Genomic DNA, 20,953 nt, shown 5'->3' with positions numbered 1-20,953 from the left:
ATTGTATGTTTTGGGTACAGAGACAAGGTAGTCATTAAAAAATCATGTTAAACACTATTATTGCACAGAGGGAGTTCCATGCAAGTTGGAACTTGTTAAGTACATTTCACTCCTGAAGGAACTGTATATACTCACAGAAAGCTGGAACAGGAGTTTTTTTTTTAACAATCATTTTTGAACAAGGGTCATATTCTTGCGCTGCTTTCCCTTTTCTAAACAGGCGACAGGTTTCTAGCCCAGGGGAGGGCATTTTCTTCACCCGCGAATCTCTAACTGTTTGAAAATCACTGTTTAAAAAAAAGTTTTCATTCATTTTTGACGTCGTCGGGTGGAATTTTCCCCCACATATGTTGACACTGGTATTGTGCTTTCAAATTTGGTTGAAAAGTGGTGGAGGTGCCCTTTAACCTCAACTAACCAAACCATCAGCACTAGCTTGCTATAATGACATTTGAATTCAACAAAACGGCAATAATGGTTTTCAATTCGACTGTTGCTTCTAAAGCAGCTCCAACACGTAAGAATGAACTTCATAGGCACTGTCATAGGATGCCACCTTTCAAACAAGTCATTTGTCAAATTTCTGCCCTGCTAGAGCTGCCCCGGTCAATTGTAAGTGCTGTTATTGTGAAGTGGAAACGTGTAGGAGCAACAGCGGCTCAGCTGCGAAGTGGTAGGCCACACAAGCGCACAGAATGGGAAAGCTTTCCCAGAAGAGTGGAGGCTGTTATAGCACCAAAGGGGGGTACCAACTCCGTATTAATGCTCATGATTTTGGAAACAGATGTTGGACGAGCAGGTGTCCACATACTTTTGGTCATGTAGTGTACCACGGCTTTCAGCCAATCAGCATTCAGGGCTAGAACCCACCCAGTTTATAATCTGAATTTGCAAGTTATACGCACTAACTGCTATATCCAGGCACTCCGCATTGTGTCATGCTTAAGAACAGCTCTTGGCCGTGGTATATTGGCCATATACCACACCCCCTTGGGGCTTATTGCTATTTTAAACTGGTTACCAACATGATTAGTAATCAACCATCGTGCTCTCCCAGAAGCTTGTCTGGTGCGTATAACCTGCAAATTCAGATTATAAACACGGTGAGTTCTAGCCCTGAATGCTGATTGGTGCGTATAACCCACAAGTTCAGACAAACAAAAAGGTGTACTGGGTTCGCACTCAAAAAGACGTCGCAGAAAGCTTACTTCCTTATTAGATTTTTTAAATAATGTTCACTGCATAGCGTACACAGACGTTTCAGCTTTATAGCCTTTTTCAGTGTGTAGGTACAATTTTATTTGAATTCAAAACTGCATTTGTGAAGAACAACCGATGAGCAGCAGGTGATTCTAATCAGGGTTTCCACTAATCTACCAATCAGGGACGTGGCTTTTCTGGTCTACCTGTATATTAGTCACAAAGAAATACAGAATTATAGGGTATGGGAAAAGGCACAAAGGGCAGTAAGCTTCATGCAACATCTTTTTGAGTGCGAACCCATTACCTTTTTGTTTACCAACGTAATTAGAACAGTAAAAATTAATTGAACCGTAAACCAATATTTTTTGCGTCATACCCGTAAGTATATTGTCTGATTACACACGGCTGAAATGCTGTTTCAGCCAATCAGCATCCAGTACCCAAACTACCCGGTTTATAATATATATACCTGTCCCATCATGGTCTCTTTGTACTGCTTCTTCTGGGTGACCTTGATGGGCGGCAGCTTGGTGACGGCTGACACCAGGAAGTTCATGAGGATGTCCTCGCAGTTGGCCAGCTGGTCCACCATGCCCTTCAGGCTGGCAGGCAGGAAGTTTGTGTAAAGGAAGTGGTAATATCTGAGGAGGAAGAAAACATTAGTGAACAGTAAGTGGTGTCGAGAGTCGGATTTGGAAGTGTTTGGAAAAATCTGTGACGTCGTACTCAAGATCGAGTTTGAATCGATTTATTTGAGTTAATCAACGCTAATCAAGCAGTTCAATGTCAGTTTTATAGACACCGCTGAATTGAGTCTGTTGAACAACTGTCTTTTTCATACAATCTAATGAGGGTTGGGATAGGATCCATCATGCTCCACTCAACATGACTGACGTATGTAGCCTCCGGCTACTTCCTACAGTAGTGTTCAGTAGAGGCTGATGTCACTTTCAATTGTGTTTGATACCTTTCCATTCATTCCAATTCAGCCATTACAATGAGCCCGTCCTCCGATTTCTTCCTCCACTAGTAGTCAGTGCTTTGACTTGAGCAGGAGCTCACTGGACCCGAGTACTGGCACCTCAAATTCTCTACCGCTTGACTTCCTTCACCCCTTATAGAATATTAGCTCCAAGGTATTGTGAAGTTCCTGCACCGAAATACAAACAGTACCGGCATCCAAAATAAGTACTGGCACCTACAGTGCCTTGCAAAAATATTCACCCCCTTTGGCGTTTTTCCTATTTTGTTGCATTACAACCTGTAATTGAAACATATTTTTATTTGGATTTCATGTAATGGACATACACAAAATAGTCCAAATTGGTGAAATGGAAAAAAAAACCTTGTTTAAAAAAATTCCAAAAAATAAATAAAACGGAAATGTGGTATTCACCCCTTTTGCTATGAAGCCCCTAAATATGATCTGGTCCAACCAATTACTTTCAGAAGTCACATAATTTGTTAAATAAAGTCCACCTGTGTGCAATCTAAATGTCACATGATCTCAGGATATATACACACCTGTTCCGAAAGGCCCCAGAGTCTGCAACACCACTAAGCGGGGGGACCACCAAGCAAGCGGCACCATGAATACCAAGGAGCTCTCCAAAAAGGTCAGGGCCAAAGTTGTGGAGAAGTACAGATCAGGGTTGGGATATATAAAAAAAAAAGATCAGAAACTTTGAACATCCCACGGAGCACCATTAAATCCATTATTAAAAAATGGAAAGAATATGGCATCACAACAAACCTGCCAAGAGAGGGCCGCCCACCAAAACTCATGGACCAGGCAAGGAGGGTATTAATCAGAGAGGTAACAAAGAGACCAAAGATCACCCTGAAGGAGCTGCAAAGCTGAGATTGGAGTATCTGAGATTGGAGTATCTGTCCATAGGACCACTTTAAGCTGTACACTCCACAGAGCTGGGCTTTACGGAAGAGTGGCCAGAAAAAAGCAATTGCTTAAAGAAAAAAAATAAGCAAACACGTTTGGTGCTCGCCAAAAGGCATGTCCCCAAACATATGGAAGAAGGAATTCTGGTCAGATTAGACAAAAATTGAGCTTTTTGGTCATCAAGGAAAATGCTATGTCTGGCGCAAACCCAACACCTCATCACCCCGAGAACACCACCCTCACAGTGAATCAAGGTGGTGGCAGCATCATGCTGTGGGGATGTTTTTCATCGGCAGGGACTGGGAAACTGGTCAGGATTGAAGGAATGATGGATGGCGCTAAATACATGGAAATTCTTGACAGAAACTTGTTTGTCTTCCAGAGATTTGAGACTGGGACGGAGGTTCACCTTCCAGCAGGACAATGACCATATGCATACTGCTAAAGCAACACTCGAGTGGTTTAAGGGGAAACATTTAAATGTCTTGGAAAGGTCAAAGCCCAGACCTCAATCCAATTGAGAATCTGTGGTGTGACTTAAAGATTGCTGTACACAAGCGGAACACATCCAACTTGAAGGAGCTGGAGCAGTTTTGCCTTGAAGAATGGGCAAAAATCCCAGTGGCTAGATGTGCCAAGCTTATAGAGACATACCCCAAGAGACTTGCAGCTGTAATTGCTGCAAAAGGTGGCTCTACAAAGTATTGACTTTGGGGTGGTGAATAGTTATGCACGCTTAAGTTATTTCTTGTTTCTTTCACCCCAAAAAATATTTTGCATCTTCAAAGTGGTAGGCATGTTGTGTAAATCAAATGATACAAACCCCCCAAAATACATTTTAGTTCCAGGTTGTAAGGTAACAAAACAGGAAAATGCCAAGGGGGTTGAATAGCCTCCCTCGCAAGCCACTGTATTTCAGTCCAAGTCAACCCCTGCTGGTAGTGTTGTATTGTATATTAGGGTGAATTTGGCCCTCGACACTGATCTTGGGTAAGTTTAGCATTTCCCTACTAATGGTTCAGCTAAGGATTTAGGGAGGAGAAGCTGATCCTAGATCTGTACCTAAGGGAACATTCACCCCAGAGCTTGTACTGTAGCTTTCTGTACCTGTGGTAGATGGCAGCTCCGGTCAGCACCATGGAGTAGTCGTTGGTCCACTTGGAAGTGTAGCCCCAGCGCTCCTTGTTACTGTCCCAGAAGTGGCTCCGGGCCGGGTAGCCCACCAACCTCTCTGGGAAGCTCTGCCACACCGTGAAGGCAAAGTCCACCTGAGGAGGAAGACAAAGCGTCAGGTTATTAAAGGGATACTTCGGGATTTTGGCAAAGAGGCCCTTTATCTACTTCCCCAGAGTCAGATGAACTTGTGGATCCCATTTTCATGTCTGTGTTCAGTATGAAAGAAGTTAGCGGGGGTTTCACGAGTCAATGCTAACTAGCGTTAGCGCAATGACTTGCTAGCAGATACCATAGACTTCAAGTCATTGCGCTGACACTAGTTAGCAATGGCGCTAGTTAGCAACATCCTTCAAACTGAACGGAGACACATGTAAATGGTATCCACGAGTGCATCGGGCTCTGGGAAAGTAGATAAAACACCGTATTGCCAAAATCCGGACGTATCCCTTCAACACACTCCATGTGCATAGGCATAGACAGATACACTCTCTCTCTCTCGAGTGCCGCACACACAATTACAACTCGTAACACACAGACATTACAAAAAAGTGTTTTCAAAAGCCCTCTGCAGTTGGCTGACCTCTCGCTGGTTGATCAAAGCATTTAAACAAATAATTAGAGAAAACATCAGACGGAGTCTGGCTGGTTCCAGCAGCTGCCAGAAAAACAGAGACTATGTCCCGAATGACACCCTACTCCCAATATAGTGAACTACTTTTGTCGTCAAAAGTAGTGCTCTATGTAAGGAGTAGGGTGCCATTTTGGACGAATAGAGTGCCTCCACCAGAGACTAAATTAAGAGTGTGTAATAACGCAACCACATGGTCGCCACAAAAACAGCCTTTATGGGCTCCCACTCAAAACCTCGTCTCGGCAACATCTGTGTTCTCATGGTGTTATGCCAAACTCTGTGCTCGAGGAATGAAGAGAAAAGCCACCCCGGGAAGGAGAAATTAAACAGCACGTCCATTTAAAAAGTCGCAATGGTGAGTTCCTCAATATGCAGGGGATCACAACGTGATCAGAGATGACAATTAGACAGAGAGCGATGTGGAGAAAGATTGGGAGAGCAAGAAGTTGAGAAAAGCGTAAGGAGTGGGAGGGATAGATGGATAGAGAAAGAGCGCAATAGAGAAACTGCTAGAGATAAAATGAGAGAGAGAAGGGGAGATCGCTACGTACTACAGTATATAACAGCGGGAGCTACGTACTACAGTATATAACAGCGGGAGCTACGTACTACAGCATATAACAGCGGGAGCTACGTACTACAGCATATAACAGCGGGAGCTACGTACTACAGCATATAACAGCGGGAGCTACGTACTACAGCATATAACAGCGGGAGCTACGTACTACAGCATATAACAGCGGGAGCTACGTACTACAGCATATAACAGCGGGAGCTACGTACTACAGCATATAACAGCGGGAGCTACGTACTACAGCATATAACAGCGGGAGCTACGTACTACAGCATATAACAGCGGGAGCTACGTACTACAGTATATAACAGCGGGAGCTACGTACTACAGTATATAACAGCGGGAGCTACGTACTACAGCATATAACAGCGGGAGCTACGTACTACAGCATATAACAGCGGGAGCTACGTACTACAGCATATAACAGCGGGAGCTACGTACTACAGTATATAACAGCGGGAGCTACGTACTACAGTATATAACAGCGGGAGCTACGTACTACAGTATATAACAGCGGGAGCTACGTACTACAGCATATAACAGCGGGAGCTACGTACTACAGTATATAACAGCGGGAGCTACGTACTACAGCATATAACAGCGGGAGCTACGTACTACAGCATATAACAGCGGGAGCTACGTACTACAGCATATAACAGCGGGAGCTACGTACTACAGCATATAACAGCGGGAGCTACGTACTACAGCATATAACAGCGGGAGCTACGTACTACAGCATATAACAGCGGGAGCTACGTACTACAGTATATAACAGCGGGAGCTACGGACTACAGTATATAACAGCGGGAGCTACGTACTACAGTATATAACAGCGGGAGCTACGTACTACAGCATATAACAGCGGGAGCTACGTACTACAGCATATAACAGCGGGAGCTACGTACTACAGTATATAACAGCGGGAGCTACGGACTACAGCATATAACAGCGGGAGCTACGTACTACAGCATATAACAGCGGGAGCTACGTACTACAGCATATAACAGCGGGAGCTACGTACTACAGTATATAACAGCGGGAGCTACGTACTACAGCATATAACAGCGGGAGCTACGTACTAGAGTATATAACAGCGGGAGCTACGGACTACAGCATATAACAGCGGGAGCTACGTACTACAGTATATAACAGCGGGAGCTACGTACTACAGTATGTAACAGCGGGAGCTACGTACTACAGTATATAACAGCGGGAGAAAGAGAAAGTTGCATGTGGGACAAAAGTGACACAGAGCGAAGCAGTGAGAGATGGGAGGCTTGGAGCGCTCTGTACTCCCATAGGGCCAGCCAGCCATGGTCCCTGTCAGGCGTGTATTGCTGTCGGAGCGCGGAGCAGTGGTGCTCCCTCTTTGTTGCGTGGAAGCTACACAAAACAATGAAATGCCTACTCGCAATAAAGCAGTCCTCGCAAACAGTGCAATGATATTAGAGGCTATATGAATTTGTATTTACATTAGGCTATAGCCTACAAATAGCTATACTGCGTAGTTGTATGCCTGTTAGGCTATACCGCAAATGATTGTTATTTGTTCCTGAACTGGCCGAATGGCAGAGCTAGCCTTCGGCACCACTTAACATCATTGCGCGATCCTGGCGCTGTCCCTCCAGCGCCACTTAAAATGTCTCACCAAGATCCGTTTTCTACGCCTAACAGTAATACTGAACACTTATTATTGTTACAAATAGAAAATGATCATGTCTCACAATGGCGCTCGTTTAGTAAAGTGGGATCCAAGCTGGTATCAATGTCTTACAAGATCACATAATGATTCATGTGCGTGTTACATAACAGAACCTAATATAATACCATAGCATCGTAGGACTATAACGTTACTGTTACACCACAAACACCTCCTCATCTCGAATTCTATGTTAGGATGGTTAGCTGAAGCAGAATGGTCTATTTGTTTTATCAAGCAACAAAACTCAGAGGGCAGGATTTATGCTTTGTTTGAAACAGAATACAAGAAAGGCTAGTAATTTGTTAACACCATCTGCTCTAATTCACTCACAAAACAGTAATGAAACTGATTAAGATGAATCAAATGATTGGCATGGAGATTAAGTTTGGTAAAAAAAAAAAACATGAAGAAATATCATTGCCTATTTTGAAATTAGGTAGCCTGCTATGCCTAACTTGGTGTTTGAAGGGATTAAAAATTGAAAATGTGCTTTAGACAATGTGTCAACAGTATAGCTTCCGTCCCTCTCCTCGCCCCTACCTGGGCTCGAACCAGGGACCCTCTGCACACAACAACAGCCACCCTCGAAGCATCGTTACCCATCGCGCCACAAAAGCCAAGGCCTTTGCAGAGCAAGGGGAACAACTACTTCAAGGTCTCAGAGCGAGTGACGTCGCCGATTGAAACGCTATTAGCGCACCCCACCACTAACTAGCTAGCCATTTCACATCGGTTACATGTGGTCATAGGCAGACTTTGCAATTGGAGGATGCATTTTATGCACATTCTATAAATGATAGGCTATTCAATTGGCTACATCTGTCGGTACAAACTTGGAGGAAATTATGTAATTTACATATTTTTTGTGTTGCACTCCCGCACCCCAAAAAATAGCACAAGGACCAATGGTATAGTGCTGACACAGCACCACACAAAGCACTGAGGGCCCTGGGGTCACGCCAATGGTGACGTCATTATCCCTATCAGCAGAACAAAACAGAGCTGAGCTGAGGCCAGTCTGGATGGCCACTACACTGAGAGGGAGGCAAAGAGAAAGAAGGTTGAGAGATGGAGCGAGAGATGTAGGGCAAAGATACAGAGACCGGCAGGGAAAGAGGGAGTTTGCTGACGACACAACAGCGGTAGGCCTGATCACTGACAACGATGAGACAGCCTATAGGGAGGAGGTCAGAGACATGGCAGTGTGGTGCCAGGGAAACAACCTCCCCCTGAATGTGAGCAAGACAAAGGAGCTGATCGTGGACTACAGGAAAAAGGCAGGCCGAACAGGCCCCCATTAACATCGACGGGGCTGTAGAGGAGCGGGTCGAGAGTTTCAAGTTCCTTGGTGTCCACATCACCAACAAACTATCATGGTCCAAACACACCAAGACAGTCGTGAAGAGTGCACGACAACACCTACAGCTGCACCATCGAGAGCATCCTGAACGGTTGCATCACCGCCTGGTATGGCAACTGCTCGGCATCTGACCATAAGGCGCTACAGAGGGTAGTGCGTATGACCCAGTACATCCCTGAGGCCAAGCTTCCTGCTATCCAGGACATCTATACTAGGCGTGTCAGATGAAAGCCCAAAATATTGTCAAAGACTCCAGTCACCCAAGTCATAGACTGTTCTCTCTGCTACCGCACGGCAAGCGGTACCAGAGCGCCAAGTAAAGAGTCCAAAAGTCTCCTTAACAGCTTCTACCCCCAAGCCATAAGACTGCTGAACAATGAATCAAAATGGACACCTGGACTATTTACATTGACACCCCCCGTTTTTTACACTGCTGCTACTCGCTGTTTATTGTCTATGCATAGTCACTTTACCCCTACCTACATGTACAAATTACCTCGACTAACCTGTAGTTCCGCACATTGACTCAGTACCGGTACCCCCTGTATATGTCCTCGTTATTATTATTATTTTAAACTTTTTTTTAAATAATTTTTTACTTTAGTAGGTAAATATTTTCTCAACTCTTTCTTGAATCTCCCTGTTGGTTAAGGGCTGTTGTATTCGGCGCATGTGACAAATAAAGCTCGATTTGAAGAGAGAGAAGGGGGAAAGGGGGATAGACTGGGGGGAGAGTGGAGAGAAAAAAAACAGTACGAGGTGGAGTGAGGTGAGTTTAGAAAAGCAAAGAGTTCAAGGGTAGAAAAGCAGGGGAGAGTACCAGCGCTCTAGAAAGAAAGCAGCTCCCCCATTCCAACATAGTAGTAGGCGGTATCCTTAGTGTTGTGTGGAGGAACACTAACCTCTGTGGTCGAGAGCACCGTATCCTCATCCAGACTGAGCACAGCGTCGGTGACAATGGTCTCGTAGGGCAGGAAGCGACTGCTCATCACCTGCAAAAGGGAGACAGAGAGCACACAGGGTCAGCACACTGTCCTCATTAGTTCAGCTGGTAGAGCATGGCGGTTGCAACACCAGAACAGAGGGTTTGATTCCCGGAACCACCCGTATGTAAAATGTATGCACGCGTGACTAAGTCGCTTCGAATAAAAGCATCTGCTACATGGCATATATTATTATACATTATAACAGCCCGGGGCAATGGTGGGATGCAAATGCAACTGTGGTAGCCATGCTGGTTAAGTGTACCTTGAATTCTAAATCACAGACAGTGTCACCAGCAAAGCACCCTCACACAATCACACCTCCTCCTCCATGCTTCATGGTGGGAACCACACATGTGGAGATCATCCGTTCACCTACTCATCGGTTGGACGCAAACATCTAACATTTGGAGTCATTATACCAAAGGATAGATTTCCACCGGTCTAATGTCCATTGCTCGTGTTTCTTGGCCCAATCAAGCCTCTTCTTATATATTGGTGTCCTTTAGTAGTGGTTTCTTTACAGTAATTCAACCATGAATGCCTGATTGACGCAGTCTCCTCTGAACAGTTGATGTTGAGATGTGTCTGTTACTTTAACTCTGAAGCATTTATTTGGGCTGCAATTTCTGAGGCTGGTAACTAAAATGAACATATCCTCTGCAGCAGAGGTAACTCTGGGTCTTCCTTTCTGTGGCGGTCCTCATGAGAGCCAGTTTCATCATCACGCTTGATGGTTTTTGCGACTGCACTTGAAGAAATGTTCCACATTGACTGACCTTCGTGTCTTAAAGTAATGATGGACTGTTATTTCTTTTTTCTTATTTGAGCTGTTCTTGTCATAATATGGACTTGGTCTTTCACCAAATACCACCACTACCGTGTCACAACACAACTGATTGGCTCAAACGCATTAAGGAAAGAAATTCCACAAATGAACTTTTAACAAGGCACACCTGTTTATTTGAAATGCATTCCAGGTGACTACCTTATGAAGCTGGTTGAGAGAATGCCAAGAGTGTGCAAAGCTGTCATCAAGGCAAAGTGTGGCTACTTTTAAGAATCTCAAATATAATCTTGATTTGTTTAACCATTTTTTGGTTACTACAGGATTCCATACGTGTTACTTCTTAGTTTTGACGTCACTATTATTCTACAATGTAGAAAATAGTCAAAATAAAGAAACACCCTTGAATGAGTAGGTGTCCAAACTTTTGACTGGTACTGTGTATTCACTAGAAATCAAATACCTCCCACACATACACACAGCCTCACAAACTCACTTTCAGCCAGAGAACCGCACACGCGCGCTTCACGCACCCACTACCCCCCCTTTCAAACACTTTGTGTAACAGCCACCCACTTCCTCGTAACCTTTTCTCTGGAGAAAGACTCAGCCCTGAAGGTCGGGTCATTCCAAGAATCCCTGTTCTTTCGAAAAGTTGCCATTTATATAAAGCATAGTGTTGTGTGTGTATAATGCATAAAGCGTTGGGTAGAGAGGCTAGAGAAAAGAGGCTGATGTGTCAGAAATACACAGGTGGCCTCTTAACACGTCATACCCACCGGCCGCTGCCACAAAGTGCCCTAAACGGAACACATCTTGGCATCCTAAGCCAAATGACTCATCAGATCGCTGTGTGCTGTGGAACTGTATGTGGCAGAGAAGTACGACTTGATAACACAACTGACTCAAAATGTCTACAATTCCAAGCCACGTTTTAGTCGCTGAGACAGCCCCCCTCCAAAAAAAACAATCCTTCCCCTTTGTTCCGTTCTATGCATTTCCACTGACGTGGTGGAAAAAGAGAGCAAAGAGAGTGAAAGGGGGGGGGGGGGATTGAGGATGAGACTTGTGTTCCCATCACAGATGGTTTGTAACGTTAGAAGTGTGACACGTTCGCCTGGGAGGACTCGTACGCACTAGGAATGTAGGCTCTTAGAGGGAGGAATCAGCCTCCGACACTCCTCAGAGAGCAAGAGAGAGGGAAGGAGAGAAAGAGGGAGAGGAAGAAAGGAGAGGGAGATGGGAAGAGAGAGAAAGAGGGTTGGAAAGTTGGAAAGAGAAAAACAGTGACGCATCGCGAGAAAGGGTAAAGAAAGACTGCAAGAGAGAGACACACAAAGACAGAGAGAGACAGACAGACAGAGTGAGAGAAAGGGCCAACAAAATGTGTTGTGTACACCACAACACTGCTTGGTGGCTCGCTGGGCCTTAAATTGAAGAGTCGTAAAGCAGTGGGCGCATGGCCACCATGCCAGCCCAGAGATGCCAGGAATAGCTCCTCTCCTTCTGTACTCATACTACCCACTACTGGGCTGGTGGCTCAGAGAGGCTTGCCACGTTTGGCTGGGCCCGCCACAGTAAACAACGAGCCCGCCGCAAGCGTAACAAACCACAGACCTGGTTGGTACTCAACTCCAGTCGTTGTCGCCGACCCACAGCCAAAGACAACGCTCCCCCTGTGATTGACAGCGTAAGAAAACCAGAGATGTGGAGAGAAACCAAACCCCCACCCGCTCGGTTGGGACTGATGAGTGAGAGAAACCAGTCAATTTGATTGACAGCTCAACAAAAAGTGGTGGTGTTTTCGTGAGCCTGACTAACACCCCACTTCAGCCTCTCAAACTACGGAACTCAAATCACACTACGGAACTCAAATCACACTACCGGTGTCAACTTTTGACCTCTCGTGATGAGGGCGTAGAGAGACCAAGACACTTTAGTCGAACCCCCTTCGGAACACTGACAGACTACAAAGCGATGTCAAGCTAATCTCCTAACAGATTTTTAGAGGTCATTTCCTCGACAACCTACTTTACCTAAACAATGGTTTATGGCTTGGAATTGCAAAGTCAGCTGACAGTTTATGACATCTGCTTTTCATGCATTATGCAGCTTCAAGGTCAAGGATGGTTTAGTATGAAGATGCCTAGAAATGACTTTTCCAATAGAAATCCCTGATCACACTTTAAGGCGATGTCACGGCGACGTTAGCTAGTTAAGCTGATGCGCGGAAACACGTCATCGGGTATAACGATTGTGTCGCTCCGAACCTCACGTGTCAAATCGAAGGCGCTCCTTCAATATAAGGTTGCTTTTGACTAAATGAAGACGTGTCAGTTTTAACATGTTAAAATGAGTATTAACATGTTCAGCTACTTAAAAGTGCTGCACATAGAATGTATTTTGTATTTTTGCATTGTAATTTAAGAAAATGTCCATAAATATATCTGCAGTTATAGTGGAAAGATAGTTTCACAGTATTACTTACCCACCAGTGCTGCGATTGGCTGTGATATTCGCCTATTAATTTCTCCCGCCGGAGCGGCATTTGTTGTCAAAATGGGAAAACTGTTTTGACTGTGTGGCTGTGTTATCTAGATGAAATCAGGTCAAGCGGCCAATGTCGAAATCGCTTTGTCATTTCCTGGTTTCTAAAATTCGACACTGTTCGCTAAATGTCATTTTATGTGAGAAAACAAGTACTGGCTAGTGTAGGGAATTATTGTACCATCTAAATACGTTTTGAACGCAGCCTAGTGCTGTTGCAATTCACCTACAGTGGCTTGGCATTTCTCCTATTTTGGTGCCTTACAACGTGGAATTAAAATAGATTTTTTGGGGGGTTTGTATCATTTGATTTACACAACATGCCTACCACTTCGAAGATGCACAAATATTTATTGTGAAATAAGACAAACTTGAGCGTACATAGCTGTTCACCCCCCAAAGTCAATACTTTGTAGAGCCACCTTTCGCAGCAATTACAGCTGCAAGTCTCTTGGGGTATGTCTCTATAAGCTTGGCACATCTAGCCACTGGGATTTTTGCCCATTCTTCAAGGCAAAACTGCTCCAGCTCCTTCAAGTTGAATGTGTTCCGCTGGTGTAACAGCAATCTTTAAGACATATCACAGATTCTCAATTGGATTGAGGTCTGGGCGTTGACTAGGTCATTCCAAGACATTTAAATGTTTCCCCTTAAACAACTTGAGTGTTGCTTTAGCAGTATGCTTAGGGTCATTGTCCTGATAGAAGGTTAACCTCTCAAATCTCTGGAAGACTGAAACAGGTTTCCCTCAATAATTTCCCTGTATTTAGCGTCATTCATCATTCCTTCTATTCTGACCAATTTCCCAGTCCCTGCCGATGAAAAACATCCCCACAGCATGATGCTGCCACCACGCTTCACTGTGAGGATGGGTGTTCTCAGGGTGATGAGAGGTGTTGGGTTTGCGCCAGATAGTGTTTTCCTTGATGGTCAAAAGGCTACATTTTAGTCTCATCTGACCAGAGTACCTTCTTCCATATGTTTGGGGAGTCTCCCACATGCCTTTTGGCGAACACCAAACGTGGTTTGCAAAAATTTTTCTTTAAGCAATGGCTTTTTTTCTGGCCACTCTTCCGTAAAGCACAGCTCTGTGGAGTGTACGGCTTAAAGTGGTCCTATGGACAGATACTCCGATCTCTGCTGTGGAACTTTGCAGCTCCTTCAGGGTCATCTTTGGTCTTTTTGTTGCCTCTGATTAATGCCCTCCTTGCCTAGTCTGTGAGTTTTGGTGGGTGGCCCTCTCTTGGCAGGTTTGTTGTGGTGCCATATTCTTTAAATGTTTTAATAATGTATTTAAAATGGTGCTCTGTGGGATGTTCAAAGTTTTGGATATTTTTTTTATAACCCAACCCTGATCTGTACTTCTCCACAACTTTGTTCCTGACCTGTTTAGAGAGCTCTTTGGTCTTCATGGTGCCGCTTGCTTGGTGGTGCCCCTTGCTTAGTGGTGTTGCAGACTCTGGGGCCTTTCAGAACGGGTGTGTATATATACTGAGATCACGTGACACTTAGATTGCACACAGGTGGGATTTATTTAACTAATTATGTGACATCTGAAGGTAATTGGTTGCACCAGATCTTATTTAGGGGCTTCATAGCAAAGGGGGTGAATACATATGCACGCACCACTTTTCTGTTTGTTATTTTTTAGAATCTTTTGAAACAAGTCATTTTCCCCCCATTTCACTTCACCAATTTGAACTATTTTGTGTATGTCCATTACATGAATAATTTAAATTGATTTTGAGGTTGTAATGCAACAAAATAGGAAAAACGCCAATGGGGATGAATACTTTTGCAAGGCACTGTAACTTCCACACAGGGGATAAATGCTGCACCTTTTAAACATTGAATATAGGTTGTGTCTTTAGAAATAGAGAAAATAAACTACCAAGGAATCCTTTTTCACTTCTCTCATTGACTTCCCAAACCACAAACCCCGGTCTCGTCTGTCGAGTCTTCTTCGCGAAGCGTTCCCGGAAGTATTGCGCTGTAGGGCCTCGGTTTATAAACCCTGGTCAAGTTCTCAGACGATCAAAGCATAGACACGCCAAAATGATGGCATTGAACGAAGCTTGGGGGCAGAGAGAAACCAAAATGATGGCATTGAACGAAGCTTGGGGGCAGAGAGAAACCAAAATGGCGGCCCAGCTCACCTTGTTTTCTCCCTCGATGACAATGACGGGCACGGAGGTGGCAGGCCAGCGGTGTTTAGCAGGGAGAGGCTTGTCACAGTTCCACAGCACAATGATCTGAGACAGATGAGAGAGAGATGGGGGGGGGGGGGGGGGGGGGGTTGGGGAGAGAGATAGACAGACGAGATAAAGAGAGGAGACAGTGATTGAGAAGATAGGAGGGGTAAAGGTGGAGAGAGAGGAGGAGAGGGAGACGGAGCAGGAGGAGAGCGATCTCATGAGAATCACAGCTATGACATTCTAAAATGACACTTCATTTGCATTTTTATTTATTAACCACACTACATTCCCCCATCGTACGTCTTCAACATTTCTCATTATCTAATCATTCGAAACTGACATTTCAATCCATCCAAACACCCCACAGTTAAATTGAATTGAGTGACAAAACGTCTGGTGAAGGGGATCCCTTTTCACCTTTTCAACAATAGCGCCTCGGACCATGTTTTACATGAGGGCTACAAGGGAACTGTGTGTTCTGTGCCCTTGTGACCGACTTCCCTAACATGTAATTATACCTCGAGCTACGTTGAACGATCCACTTCCCTTTGACACCCAGCCACGTGCATGTTTAACGGAGGGACAACGCGAAACCCGGATGCGCGACTACACAGGGATACGGTGAGTCCCTCCGCGGCGCTTCATCTCTCACACGCATACTTTTGTTTTTCTCCAGCTGACACGGGCGATAACGTGCACCAGAGAGAGAGACGGGCAGAGCGATGGCCGGATGGATGATGGCTTGTAAACGGGATGAGCAACGCTCACAGCAATGTGTTGAATGGACAGTGCTAAGACACACTGTCAGAGCAAAGTGAGAATCCGTGCTTAGATGGATCTATTCCGGCTTTCCTCTGATGATGACAGAAGTTGGCAGGCAGATGGTGTCTCTGTCAACCTGCCAGCTGGGTGGGTGGGTGGGTGGGTGTGTGAGAGAGAGGGGAGAGTGTGTGCATGTTCGAGTGGGTTGTATGTATGTGTGTTTAGTGTGTTCCCGTTTGTGTTGCAGTGGGAGTGTGTCTAGGTGTGCGTGTCGGTGATGTGGGCGACAGACGCACACCACGCCTCTGTAAAACTGTGGAGCACACACACACACACACACACACACACACACACACACACACACACACACACACACACACACACACACACACACACACACACACACACACACACACACACACACACACACACACACACACAGCAGGAGGTCCACAATCTCTGCATGCATGTCTCTGCCAGAGCCAGCTCAAAAGGCTTTCTTGCTCCCAATTTTCTCTCCCCCGCCCTCTCCCTTTCATTCTCTCTCTCCCTCCCTCCCATTCATTATTTATATCCCTCTCTTCTCCACCTCCTCGTCCACTTCCCCGAGCCCCCTCAACATGGAAGTCTTAGTGGGCTGAGAGCGAGATGCTAGAAAATGTTGATCAATTTAATATGTACCTGGCTCTCCGCTTTGCACAGGGAGCCTGGAAGGTCAAATACAAAACACTTCTATAGACGGGAGGGTTGCACACCTCACTATACATTGGGAAACATCTAAGAAGCATTAGGGTGGAGTGTGTGTAACACATTATAGTACATCGGGGGGGGGGGACTTTGGTTTAATTTCCCCAGCCCTGGTTAAAACCAGCAAAGGGATCAATACTACTTGTACCTAGTTGGGCCACGGGGCTTTGAGACGGACACGCACGCACAGCCACAGGCACGCACACAGAGAGAGAGATGGAGTTGGTACCATGGAGACAGATTCCCGATCGGTACATACCCACCTTTCTAATTCAATCCACAGCAGTTAACTCAGACGGTAGAGAGAGGTTGGGTCCTCTATTGGTGATGGAGAAGTGTCATTTTAAAAACTGGCTCGGCAAAAATGCTATGAAATCACTCACAGTTGGAGTAATATTGGGTTTCGGGAGAGTTTCGACAATCGAAGGGACACACAGGAATGTGCACATGCCAAACACACACGTTTGTGGCTTCTTACCTGTGCACAGTACTGTGATTTGGCAACAGACACCAGCAGCTTGAGGATGGGCTGGGATTGGGAGACCAGGGGGGTGACTGCATGGATGACTGCCGTGAACTTGGGGTGCGGTTTAATACCTGGAACATAACACAGATCAAATCGTACAGTATCACCGGTAAGGTTTGACACCTACAGTACAGACAAACATACTATTTGTTACAGTTGGAGGGCTGGAACAGAGACAAACAGAAAGTAAGATATTGACGTCACTCTGTCTAGTATGACTGAACAAAGAGACACAAATATTGGTGATTCTCAGAAGTTCAGCGTCCTCTAGGGACATTTATTTTGACATCTCCATCAGTTTGACATCTCCATCAGTTTGTTCAAAGTCGATATCCTCAGTGTCCTCAATTACCGCAGGCACAGCAAAAATCTGCCCCCCCCCCCCCAAAAAAAGACAAAACGTTTGGGAGAAATCACTCTAAACTAGACATAAATTGTTCCTTCTCTGTATTTTTTCACATTGTAGTTATCGGTGGTCAAGGCTTTAGTATTTACTTATAGACCATGCTTACATAACCCGTTGATTATGACCTCATTGTTTACGAGATGAAAGGAGACTTCTTATTAAATGACTGATCCCACTGGGCGTGCGATTCGCATCCACAACACAAATCACTTTTGATGACCTACGGTAAACAAACGAGAGTTCGAGTTATTGGCTCCTCATAATAACAGATTGGATTCCGTGTCATTGCGACATAAATGAAACGCAGGAGACTCCGTCTTGTTCAGGCATCCAACACTCCACCTGGTCTCTTTAAAAACGTCCACATGCTTAAAATTGGTCGGCTCTGTGACAAACAAATAAAACTCGCCGTGGGGTAGCCCATGCTTGTCGCTGCGCGATTGTTTCAATATCTGCGCCTCGCACCAAGGTGCCCGATCAAAAGGGTTGTGAATTGAGGGAGCCGACTTCATCGACGAGATGAAGATAGATTTACATGGAGGAAAAGAGCACCCTATCTTTTGAGCGTGGCCAATAGAGTTTCTGGTCAGTAGTAGTGCACTGTATTAGGGAACGAGCAGCCATTTGGGACCCATAAAAGGCCTTTGAGGTCACAGATTGTTACAGAGGCACAGTTTGTGTTGGTGAACCGGCGCAGTGGTATATGGCGTGGTCGCCGAGTGGAACGAACATCTGACTGACTGACCGTTTGGCGTGTCAGTGGGCCTAATGCGAGCATCAATCAAGGGTACTTTGAGTAATGGTGTTCTATAGCCGCTGTAACAAGTCAATTGATACGGTGGGACAGCGTGTCAGCTACATAGTTGTTTAAGACTGTCACGGCTGGCGGTCAAGGTTCTGGAAACAACGGCTTCTCATTTCAAGGATGTTTGAAGGGGAGCTAGCAGCTAGTATATATTATAGGATAAGAGCGATGTTTAAGAAGACACACGGTCTCTACCCATAACGAAGACTGTGTGTACGTTGTACGTCCTACTTGACCGAACACATAATGAGTTGATATATTCTAGTGAGGCAACTTTGAGCAAGATGTGTAGCCCTAATATATCTATAGCTCAAGAAGTCTTGGATAAAGGACTGCTGTCGCATAGACACTGAACGACTGGTTCTACCATGCAATGAATGCGATGGAGGTGGCGAGTTTTTCCTAGCCAATGTGTTTCTGCTTGTGCGTGCCCTTTGGGGTCCAGACCGGGTAACTGTAAAAGGGCTGTGACAACTGCTGGTGTGAAAAGGCCGCATAAATACATTTGATTGATTGGTGGATTGAGAGGAGTACTCACCTAGGGTGGCGTAGTAGAAGGGGAAGTCTCCCAGGTGGGCAGAGTACTGTGGCAGGGCGAAGAGCCCCCCGGGGTGGCTGTTCCACATCAAGGTGCTCCTGGACTCCTGCTGCAGCACACGGTCCTGGATGATCTGAGGGCAAGAGCGGATGGTTGGAGGTCAAACCAACAAAACATCCATATATAGACACTAAACACCAGTCACTCAAAACCGATAACCCTAGTGTCTATATTATTAATTAATGTGGTGGTGGTAGGTGTGTCCAGTAGAGTGAAACATTTACAATGTTTCAGATAGCTGTATAATGCCGTAAACCAGGCCTATCCAACCCTGTTCCTGGAGAGCGACAGTCCTGTAGGTTCACACTCCAACCCTAATCTCACGCACCGGATTCTAAGAAGTAGCTGGTTGATAAACTGAATCAGGTCAGTTACAACTGGGGTTGGATTGAACATCTACAGGAAGGTACTGTAGCTCTCCGGGAACAGGGTTGGAGAGCCCTGTAGTCGACTGATCCTGTTCAGTAAACTACAGACGGCGACAGGGTAATGTCAACCGCATGACTTGATTTCTATTTGCAATGCTCTGAAAACGGTTTCAGCCACGTAATACTGCGAGACGTCGAACAGGAGCCAATGCATCTGTAACGCAGTACGTGTGCGGACGCCCGTCAGTCATTCAAATAGAAGCTATGCCCCAAAAAAGTACTTCACACACCCGAACAAACCAGTTATGCTTTAGTGAAAACACCAGTCACTCCAATGAGGAGTCCATTCATTCCCCACACAAATAGACCAGTCACTCGCATCCAAACACCAATACTGGACCGGCCATTTTCCCCTGTTGCTTTCTCTGCGGGGGGATGCAATTTGCTTCTGCTGTGTTATTGAGGCACGCAAGAAAGAGATATTACCACTGTGCCCTTGAGCAAGGGCTAAATTGCTTTCCGTAAAACAGATAGGTTTGCAGCCGTGTTTTATGGCTCTCTATTGAATCCTATGGTGGTGGACGAGGTGGCGGGGTGACTTGGCCGTTGGCTTGGCAACAATGTGAAAAGTCTCGGGTGGTTGTAGATAGAAAGCGACAGAGGCGACTCGAGACGGGAAGTAATAATACCGCTGGAGGGGTCTTTGTTTGTTTGTTAGGATCCCCGTAAGCTTTTGCAGTAGCAGCAGCTACTCTTCCTGGGGTCCACAAAAAACACGACAGGTAACAAGAAACACTGATAGTCAATGACAGTCACACAAATGTTAAATACAGCGATATACAAACATTACGACAAAAAGTGTGCGTTTTAAAGGGTGTCCCCTCACAGACCCCACCGTTCCATGAGATGTTGTTTAATCCGTTTTTTTTTTTTTTAAAGGTCACTTTGCTTTTTGCTTGAGTAATTGGAGATCCATGCAATCACGGCTGTGTACAATACTGTAATAATATTGACAAAGCGATAAAAATGAATCTGCGAAGGCGGCGATAAAGGAGGGGAAAAAAGAAACGACAGAGGCAGTTTTCCCGCTGCTACGGCTCCTCGGGGCAGTCAATAAGAATTTACCTCGACCCAACAGATTAACTTGGAATCCTTAAGCTTCTCAATAAAATGCAGTCACCAACTTAAAACTGGGGCCTTAACACCTTATGGGGGAGGGGGGGGGGGGGGAGGCTTTTTCTCTGACACAATGTAGCCTCCCAACAGCTGCAAATTAGGAGGATGATTCATGGAAACACACTGATTCCGTTTAACAGATGCGTTTAATAGGTGTGCCGGGATGTGGCGGGAACAGGGAAGGCTCCATTGGCTTTGTGATTGGTCGAAACAATCTCAACGTCCTGACAGGAAACACAACTTGATTGGTTGGGCTTGTGCTCTCGCTTGTTTACTCACTCGCCAAATGAGCCGCCCGCCACACACAGACGCTGGTTTGTGTGTGAAGTCCGGAGAGGATGACAGGGAGTGAGTGTATGTGAGGAGATTAAATCTGTCGAGAGAGATGGGTGTGTGTGTGTGTGTGTGTATATCGGCCTAGATCTGCAGCTGAGAGCGAGACACCGCCGAATGAATAAACCATGGCACTCGTTATCTCGGGGCTGCCAAGGCAACGCCATTTATATATGT

General features: G+C 45.4%; 2 protein-coding genes across 2 annotated transcripts in view; one reads left to right on the top strand and one right to left on the bottom strand.

Moving 5' to 3' along the window:
- The window catches only part of LOC129831344 (exostosin-1b-like), a 104,788-nt gene that overhangs the window by 7,207 nt on the left and 76,628 nt on the right, over positions 1-20,953 (bottom strand). The window contains exons 5-10 of the mRNA XM_055894674.1: positions 18,840-18,972; positions 17,043-17,161; positions 15,017-15,112; positions 9,446-9,535; positions 4,208-4,368; positions 1,673-1,844 (exon numbers count right to left, since the gene is read on the bottom strand). Of these exons, the coding sequence (XP_055750649.1) occupies positions 1,673-1,844; positions 4,208-4,368; positions 9,446-9,535; positions 15,017-15,112; positions 17,043-17,161; positions 18,840-18,972 (771 nt within the window). The remainder of the gene's footprint in view (positions 1-1,672; positions 1,845-4,207; positions 4,369-9,445; positions 9,536-15,016; positions 15,113-17,042; positions 17,162-18,839; positions 18,973-20,953) is intronic.
- LOC129831346 (mediator of RNA polymerase II transcription subunit 30-like) overlaps positions 1-20,953 on the top strand; it is a 123,126-nt gene that overhangs the window by 82,748 nt on the left and 19,425 nt on the right. The gene's annotated exons all lie outside the window — the stretch shown is intronic.

The sequence above is a fragment of the Salvelinus fontinalis genome, chromosome 32 (genome assembly GCF_029448725.1).
Source record: "Salvelinus fontinalis isolate EN_2023a chromosome 32, ASM2944872v1, whole genome shotgun sequence".
In the NCBI taxonomy this organism is placed as follows: Eukaryota; Metazoa; Chordata; class Actinopteri; order Salmoniformes; family Salmonidae; genus Salvelinus; species Salvelinus fontinalis.
Note: the sequence above shows the minus strand (reverse complement) of the source record. Positions and strands in the feature narration are given on the sequence as shown.